The 9,096-nt window shown below is 46.1% G+C and overlaps 1 protein-coding gene across 1 annotated transcript; it reads right to left on the bottom strand.

The window, feature by feature from the left end:
* Positions 1–1,992: 1,992 nt before the first annotated feature.
* On the bottom strand, positions 1,993–3,257 carry LOC119350786 (serine/threonine-protein phosphatase 7 long form homolog). The gene is made up of 3 exons (XM_037618448.1): positions 2,479–3,257; positions 2,293–2,403; positions 1,993–2,194 (listed from the first exon to the last, which is right to left on the bottom strand). Exons 1-3 carry the CDS (start codon positions 3,255–3,257, stop codon positions 1,993–1,995), a joined length of 1,092 nt encoding a protein of 363 aa, XP_037474345.1.
* Positions 3,258–9,096: the final 5,839 nt, after the last annotated feature.

Genomic DNA, 9,096 nt, shown 5'->3' with positions numbered 1-9,096 from the left:
GTACAAACTAATAATGCAAGTACATCCGAATTAAACGGTAGAACTGGAATAAAACTACATGAAGGCATCATCGTCATCCTCCATCGATGCAGAACTCTTGCCCTTTGATGATGCAGCACCCGGAAGCGGCGGCATGAAGATATCATCTTCATCCTCGCTCTCCTCAGTCCATAAAAATGGATGCTTTTCTGCAGTCCATCTGAAAGTTTCACTCTTCGGCTTCACTACATTCTTCCACCTTGCACGCAACCTAAGAAGTTCTTTACGTACCTCCTCATAGGTCCTTTCAGGCCACCCAGACCTACGTAATTGATGAGCCAACTCATTCATTATGGTGTCACTACCGGTGAGTTCGTCCCATGGAACTATCCTATTGTCCATCCTGAAATCGGTAGCTAGCCTCAGAAGAGTCCTGCTCATCCCAGGGTGAAAACTACGATCGAAAGGATAATGGGACATCTCGACTACACTACACTCGAATGCTTATCCACCTCCGTCTGAAGGGGGTTTTATAGGTAGAGAGGAGAAAATGGCGGGAAAGAACGAGTGCAGTGTGGCGGGAAAGGGTTGGCGGGAACATATGGCGGGAAATGAGTGGCGGGAAGATATGGCAGGAAGGGGTTGGCAGGAAACGGGTGGCGGAACATATGGAGGGAAAGCGTTGGTGGGAAAATATTGAGGGGAAAGCGTTGCCTGAAAATATATTTTTTCAATGTCTAAGACGGGCAATGGTTGCACAGTATTCATCAGCCAAAATATTAAAAGAATTCATTTCGGCCTAACATAAGCAAAAGAGTGGAGCGGGATAGTATGGCGGGAGATATAGGCGGGAAAAATTGTTCCTGACTGGTGCATTTTTATTTCAGCAAACATAGATGTTCAAATCGAAAAGTCTGATACACACATATATAGATACAATGGGTCGCGCACGTGCATAGATGAATCACCCTACTTTACGACGACCACCTGGCCTTTCCTTACGACCGGAAGGCGACAAGCGATTAGGTGGCCTGGTCACACGAAGACCGCGGCCGTACTCCAATTCGGCTTCATGTGTCTGTGAGTCCTGCGTAGGTGGTGGAGTCGCGAATCCTTGTTGCGAACCTGAAGCGTAATTGTAGGTGTATGGTTGTGACTCCGGGGGGATAAAAAATGGGCCAATAACATCCCCTCCGAAGAACTCTGTAACTAATGATGTAACCGTGTCGCCAAGATCATGTGATGCTCTCCGGAGGCCTGTGTTGACGCCATGATCATGTGATGCTCCCCGGAGGCCTGTGTTGACGCCGCGTTGGGTGTTCTCATCGCCCCAATTAACATCAGGTGTGTCCTGCACATAGAAACATTTTAAACAAACTGTTAGAGGATAATATATGATATCATTGTAAATGCATTGAAATGTAAACATGACTACCTGAGCATATCCCTCTCCTATACTGTCTGGCCATTGTACTTGGTGCTGGTTTAGATCTGGTACACGAGTCTCCTCGGGCATGGGGATCCCTCGCGTGGAGAGAAACGGCTGAGATCCCTCACCTTGGGTGTATGCATCATATCCTGTGTACGCATATGGGTTAGGGGAAAGAAACTGCTCGGGCATCGAATCCAAGCCCGTGCCATGGTCCTGAGATGTCTGCCCCTGATGAAGCTGCATCGAAGAAGAGCAATGCAGTGGCAGAGATGAGTCATGTCGTGGCAATGTCGTTCTAGTACTCGGACCCTCCCCCCATTGCTCATGGCTCGTACGCGCCTCGCTCGGTCTGGACGACGGTGCCGCACTCGGTCTGGCTGACCTCGCTACCGGCATGTATGTTCCAGTGGCTACGTCGTCGCCTCTACCGCATCTGAACTTCTTTGCCACGAATTGTTGCAAAAGTTTCTGGAATGTCTTGCGATATGGGCCCTGGGCCGGCATGCTATCCGTAGCCATCTGCCCTACTTCGTTGACATTTTCAAGCTGAACAATATTTGGATGTTATTTAGTTCAAATGATTATGAAATGATGGACCTAAAAAAGTTACAAGTGATTATCAGGTGGTCACGATAGTAAGCTGCATGCAGCTCAACATGTCTCCGCGCCTGCTCCTCTTGTGTGAGATGTGTTGGTATAGTAGCTGGCTGACTGGCCAGGCTAGCACGTGTGTTCATGCAGTACCACTGCTTGTACGCTTGATCTGTACTTCCATCGTACGGCCTGCAAAATTAAATAATTACATAAACCATTGTGATGAAAGCAAAGCATCATCACGCATCGTATGATCATCGTAAAAAAATAATGTACATAAAATATACCTAAGTTGACGCACTATATCTGCTAGCGCTTCATTTGTCCACTTGTGTACCCATTCACTGTTCTCTTCCCTCCAATCGTATAAACTCCAACCCCTGCCCATATTGGTTAGCCTGCAAATTATGTAACAAAGTGTGAGTTTAGTAAATTAAAAATGACACTAACTATTTAGGGATGTCACATCTTACTTATGTGTTTCCTCGTCGATACGTCTGGGAAAAGGTGGTGGAATTTCTTGATAGAGACCGAACTGTCTCATTACACGCTCTGGGTTGTAAGGTTCAACACACCACAGGAACAATAAATTGCAGCGAGTCAGCCAGAATGCACTATCGGTCAACATGCCTGGTGTGAAGTGTCGAGCATCAAAGACCATTTTTAGCTGGTCCTGAGTCCATGGGTTCCATGTGACTTCTGCCTCATCAAGTATCTCAAACTGCTGGTGGTACATAGGGTAACAATTTTTCGCAATATCTGGAGACCAACGTTTCCGTGCCTTTGTCCACCTGGTGGCCATAGTTGCGCTAGCACCCTCGCCAAAGTCATATGGGTATATGGGTTGTACTATACGAGGTCGTCCTACAGGGAGGTATTCCCAGGACCACAACTGTAGAAACTCATAGGCGACACAAAGTAATGGAGCTTTTTGTGCGAAAGAGGTTTTTTGCGTGGCATCACACAAGCCTTTATATGTATGAGATAGCATGGCAGAACCGAAGCTGTATTTTGGCTGCTCGGGTAAAGGTTCATCTACCATATTCTCTGCAATGTAGATGAGACCAGGGACAACAACGTCCCCATGTGAATTTGGAAATAGATTCCCGAGGAGCCACAACAAATATGCAAACAGATGTCTTTTTCTCGTCTCCTCATTGGCGAAGCTAGATAAATTAAGAAAGTTATCACGAAGCCGGACGAGTGGGATGCCCCGAGGGTTACCAGAACGTTGTGATTCTGGCATTTCCATCCCAAGACGGGCTGCTATATCTAATGCCCAAGATGGAGACACTCGTGGAGAGACTACCGGCTCACCTCTAATTGGTAGAGCAGTGATCATAGAAACATCTTTCAGTGTAGGTGCAAGCTCCCCAAAACGAAAGTGAAAGGTGTGGGTTTCAGGTCTCCACCGGTCAACGAGGGATGTCAAAAGGGATGGGTCCGAACGTACTTGGTCGTCGCATGATGTGAGCCTAGCAAAACCTTGTAGTCCATAAGCGTCAAGGTGAGCAAGGAAATGATTGTGTATTGGCCATGTTTTCTTTATGGTTCGAAGTCTGAAAGGCCGATAATCATGCTTAGTATTTGGTTTTAAAAATAGGTGGCAACGGTGCCCGGCGTCATGGGGCCCCTGCAAAAGCACTGGCACTTCACCCATAACCTGCACACAAACATACAAATATAAATTACGAGCAAGACAGAAATATAAATGCAAATCTAAATTAACTTAAAAAATACAAAGAGATACAATTTACATTAATTATCTGAAGTTAACATCAGGAGTACAATAATACAAAGAGAATCAATTTAAATTCAATATAAGTACACATAACGAGTAGAAATATAAATAGACATGGCGAGTACATATATATCAACATCATGCGTTGTTGTTGGCTCGATACGGGCAGTCTTTGCGTGAATGTCCAGGACACCTGCAAACGCGGCATCGCCTTGGTTCTCCCATCTGGCTATGGTCCATGTCATTGCGATGACGCCTAGACTGACGTCGTCCCTTTGCGGTTCTCATCAAGTCGGTGTTCGGAACCCATTTCGGCCCATCTGGCCACAACATTTTGTAGTTCATATCAATGCCCCAAGCCCAGAACTCACTGTTCCAAGTGTTGTACAGATTGTACATGTTGAAGTACGGCGATATGTATGGCTCGACGCTGATTTTTTGAACAGCAGCCGCCCGGAGCACATGACTGCAAGGGTAGCCCTCAAGCTTGGGCTTGTTACAAGTGCACTCACAGGAGGTTGAGCCAAGGGTGACAACTTGCTTTTTTGATCCTCTGTGGTGACCCTTAACGTACTTGGCTCGCACATTGACCTCCCACTTATTCCTAAGTGCGTCCACTTTCCTGCAGCCATGACTTTGGGACTTCTTTGCTTTCTCGTCCAGATGTCTTTGCATCTTCTCGGACCATGGCTTGTTCAACTCAACTTGTGCTTTGGTGACGGTGACCCTGTCTGCAAAGTATGACAGGGTCCGGTTCCAAGTTTCTTCAATTAGGGCTGTGATAGGCAGTGCTCGCACCCCTTTAAGAACACCATTGTACACCTCTGACATGTTGCTGGTCATTATTCCATACCGAGCCCCGGTGTCGTGAGCCTGCGCCCACTTCTCCAAATGAGGGCAATTCTCGGTGATCCACTGGCTCAAATTTATGGCCGTCCTACGACCCCTCCGGTCTTCTCTCTGCGGCAAGGCCGCGCGGTCGATCTCACCATTGATACCTGCCCATATCGCATTCATTTTGGCTTCAGTTTTTTGCATGCACATCCTCTTGAATAACTTGAACCAATCCTTGTTTTTGAATTTGGAGTAAAAGTTTGCTGCCAAATGCCTCATGCACCACCTTCCCTCTAGATCGGGCCAGCCCCACTCTTCTTCTGACGCCTTAATTATTTCAAGAGCGCTTAATAATCCAGTGTTGTGATCAGAAATGATGCAAACACCTTTACGCTCTTTCACGACACCAATCTTCACGCAGCTCAGGAACCACAACCAGCTATCTTTGTTCTCGCTCTCGACCAATGCATATGCAATAGGAAGAAGCTGATTATTTGCATCCGCTGCAATCGCCACCAATAGTGTGCCCTTGTACTTTCCAGTGAGAAAGGTACCATCAACAGATAATACCGGGCGACAGTGCCTGAAGGCTTGTATAGTCTGGGCGAATGCCCAGAATAAGCGGTCCAGGATTAGCTCACCCGGGTTCATTGGGTTTGGACGTTCTCTCCGCCAAACTTGAGTCCCCCTATTAGCACTTGCTATTTGATGAAGCATTCTAGGGGCATAAGAATATGCCTCCTCATAGGTACCATACAAGTTCTTGAATATATTTTCCTTCGCACGCCTAGCCTTGCTGTAGCTAACAGGGAATCCAATTAGATCCTATGCATCTTTTTGCAGAGCCCTAACACTAATGTTGAGACTTCCCTGCACAATTGTTTCCATCGTCTGTGCCACAAATTTTGCTGTCACATTGCAGTGATCTGAAAGAGTCCCAGTTTGCTCACAGGTATGCTCCACTATTTTTGTGATATGCCATGACTGACATACCCCAGGCTTCAGTCTAGCGAGAACTCTTCCGCGGCAACCTTTCGCGGTGTGGATGCATATGACCTTCAACTCTTTTTTATCAGACTGCTTCACTCTATGCTGGCGGTGGATGCTGATTGCATAGCTACCCATTGCCTGGTAAGCAGACTTCTTATCTGGGAAAACTTGCCCAACCTCCAGGCTTCCCGCTCCTAGGCCAGAAGCAGAGTGAAATTCGTTGGTGATGCTCATATCTTGTAAAAACCCAGGTTGCAGTGCCGCCGCGACCGCCCTCTGAGGAGGAACATCTTCTTCTCCGCTTGACTCCGAAGACGCAGAAGAATGATCATCATCATCTAGCGCCTTCGGCAATCCCTCCACGTGTTCGCTCATGTCAACGGCCGCCGACCAATATCCTGTGTCATACACAGGCTGGCCGCCCGTCGGTTCCGATGGGCCGATGCTAGGGGCTGATGTGATGGCCAACTCGACCTCACCACCTCTGCTACTGCATCCGGCAACATCAGTGACTGAAATGAACTCCACATACACCATCGGCTGACCATACATTGAGTTATTGGGATTGCTTGCAAACCTCATGTACGACCCCCACGACCGATCACCTGTGACAGGCCGCAAACCCCAACGGGCAACTGTCCCATCATTTCCTCCGTCAACGACGAAGGCCTCCATTGTCATTTTTTTCCTGCATCACTGGGCCAAACACCGCCCGGATGCACCTTCTAACAGCTGCGTAACCCACGTTGACCATGTCTCTCACCACTACTGTAGTCGACTCGCAGAAGGACACATCCACCCCGCATGGACCGTCGCGTAAGACGTTCCCATAGTACACTACTAAATTTTCCATAGTACCTAACCAACATACATGTTTACATTTCAAATAATTAGTAACTGAACATTTAGTAACGGTGACAACATTTACATATCTTATAACTAAAATAATAACCGTATTTTCGTTATAAATATTCGGTTTGTTTTTAGAATCATTTGCTTAGACTTTAAGGGGTTGTTTGGTTAACGGGTATTTAAAGATCTATTTTTCTCAAACTTGTCTACGAGCGTAACAAACTAAAACTCTGTTTGCTTTTCTCTAACTACCCCAAAAATATCCTAAAATAGTTCTCGTGACATGCAAAAACTTAGCTTCTGGAAAAACGACTATTAGCAAAATATGGTTTTCTACATAATTTCCTTACAACAGGTTATGACAAAACTGAAGGTAAGTACTCGCTATCCAAACAACCACTAAACATAATATTACGATAATAATATTCAAATATCATATGAGTAAAATATCTAATTTCTTCCGGCATGATATAATGTTTGTCATATCATACGATAAAATTCATTTATTTACAAATAATAATATTTGCAGCGGCATGACAGTACATCAATATAAAAAATATTAACAAAATTATGGCGTCATTTTATACCTTAGGTCCAATATGGACGTGCTTGCAAATGCAATTAAGCGTCCAAATAGTTCGAATAAATATCCGTCACCAGTAATATATGAACAGAGTCAACCTATTATCACATGAACATCAATATTACACACGGATTTTTCTTTCTGCTATCAAAAGTATGAAAATAGCACTTGCATGTATGTGGTCATCATCTCAAAAGGGATAGCGAAGATGGTAACACAATTTCTTCAATCACGTCATCTCCTCCTTGTTTGCTACTAAGATGAATTATTTTACCTAATTACATATATCATTAAGTACATTACCACCTAATCTTAACATATAAAATTTAGATTATTGTGACATAACAAAGTAGACCTACGATTTCCTAACCATAGACTTATTAATAAATATACCACATGAAATATCATACCACATGCAATGAACAATTACAGTGTAATTTTTTCTGAATTACCGTATTAAGAGCTTCTCGCATGTCAATACAAATGTATGCAACTAACATTGATACAACATCTTCAACCTACTCTTATCAAAAAAATAGTTTAAATGTTGTATCCGTCGTTTGAATTTTTTCCGAACCTCTAAGCACTAACATCACATAGCTAATGACGAGCTAAATGACTAACTAATTACCACCGTGCATCACAAAAAAATCGATGTATTGCAAAGCTCATACCTTGATCTCCCCCTTCGTACTTCACTTAGCACGGCAAATCCTACTCCAGAAACTCCAAATGACTCCTCCAAGTGCTGAAATAATGCCTAAAACAACATAGAGTACACACTTAGGAACTAATCAAACAGAACAAAAACATCATGCATGCAAACAAAACCAACAAAAATGGATAGATCTTACCTTAATCTATCTTTTCTTCAACTTCACCATCTTCGAAAACCAACTCTAAATCGGCCAAAATCACGAGTGAAAGTAGCTACCAAGTATTTCCTTCTGTGTATTCTTGTAGACTTAGACAGAGTAGAGAGGCAGTGAAGGCAAGGAGAGATATTCGAGAGAGTGTATGCGCAGCCGCGGTTGTGCGTATATAAAGAGGAGGAGCACTGTATTGTCGGCAGAACGAGGTACACTCAGCTACCGCAGCCTCGGATTCCAGCATTGCGGTGTCTCATCACACGCAGCAACTACACCGCTCTCGGGTGTCGGCAAGAAGCGGAAATCACGCAGGCTGCGGGAATAAGATTCCAATTTGCAAAGCATCTGCGGAAATCACGCGCTGCAGCAGGCCGTCCAAATTAGCGCCGTCAGGTCGCTGTCATAGAAATCAGCGCCGTAGAAATCAGCGCCGTCAGGGGCTGTCGGGCCGCATGCGCGCTGCCGCCTCACCCGGTGGCGGCCGGGCCCGCGCCTCGCTTCCCGTGAATATGCTGCTGTCAGCCTGGGCGCGGCATGGGCAGCAGTGGCCGCCTCAGCCGGTGGCAGCGTGGCCCACCTGGCCTCACCCGTTACGGCGCGACTGCTGCATTGTGCCGAATCTGTTATACCGCGCGCGGCCGCCTCCTGTCGTGGCGGCCGGGCCCGCCGCCTCCTGGTGTGGCGGCAGGTGACACGTGTCACCTGCCGCGCCTGCCGCCACTAGTGAGGGGGTCTTTTTTGACAATTTTATCCGTAGGTAGTCTTTTTTTTCAATAGTGTTCGGCAGGGGGTCCTTTTGGACAAAAAATCCCTCCCAACGACACGCAAAAAAAAATTGCTCCTCCCGATCTCCCCACCACCACGGTTTGTTGCCTGTCGTGGCTGATCTGGTCTCTGTCGTGCATCATCACAGGGGTGCCCAAGGAGCACAGTTCCGGTCGATCTGGTCGCCGCCATGCATCATCCTTACTGGAAAGAGAGGGGTGCCAGTACATGAGCATTGGGCTGCCGGCGCAGCTCTTGGGACGCGGTGACTGGGAAGGAGGTCATCGCCCTCAGGCGACGCATCTTGGGGTTGGGATGGACGTGGATTTTTAGAACATCTGCACTCGGACCCTGCTATCCTGGTTGTCCAATATTGCTTTAAGATTTGTGCAACACAACTAACTTTCTATATGAAATTTTCTCTTTTTAGTTTCTCTCACATAAAACATGTCTTGAA

The sequence above is a fragment of the Triticum dicoccoides genome, chromosome 1B (assembly GCF_002162155.2).
Source record: "Triticum dicoccoides isolate Atlit2015 ecotype Zavitan chromosome 1B, WEW_v2.0, whole genome shotgun sequence".
NCBI classification, from domain to species: domain Eukaryota; kingdom Viridiplantae; phylum Streptophyta; class Magnoliopsida; order Poales; family Poaceae; genus Triticum; species Triticum dicoccoides.
Note: the sequence above shows the minus strand (reverse complement) of the source record. Positions and strands in the feature narration are given on the sequence as shown.

Bases quoted from the DNA above. Each gene is read 5' to 3' on its own strand.
- LOC119350786 (XM_037618448.1), bottom strand. From the start codon at position 3,257: ATGGAAATGCCAGAATCACAACGTTCTGGTAACCCTCGGGGCATCCCA. The intron at 2,404-2,478 runs GTAAGATGTGAC...CATAATTTGCAG, and splicing joins ATCGACGAGGAAACACATAA to GCTAACCAATATGGGCAGGG. The intron at 2,195-2,292 runs GTATATTTTATG...TTAATTTTGCAG, and splicing joins GATATAGTGCGTCAACTTAG to GCCGTACGATGGAAGTACAG.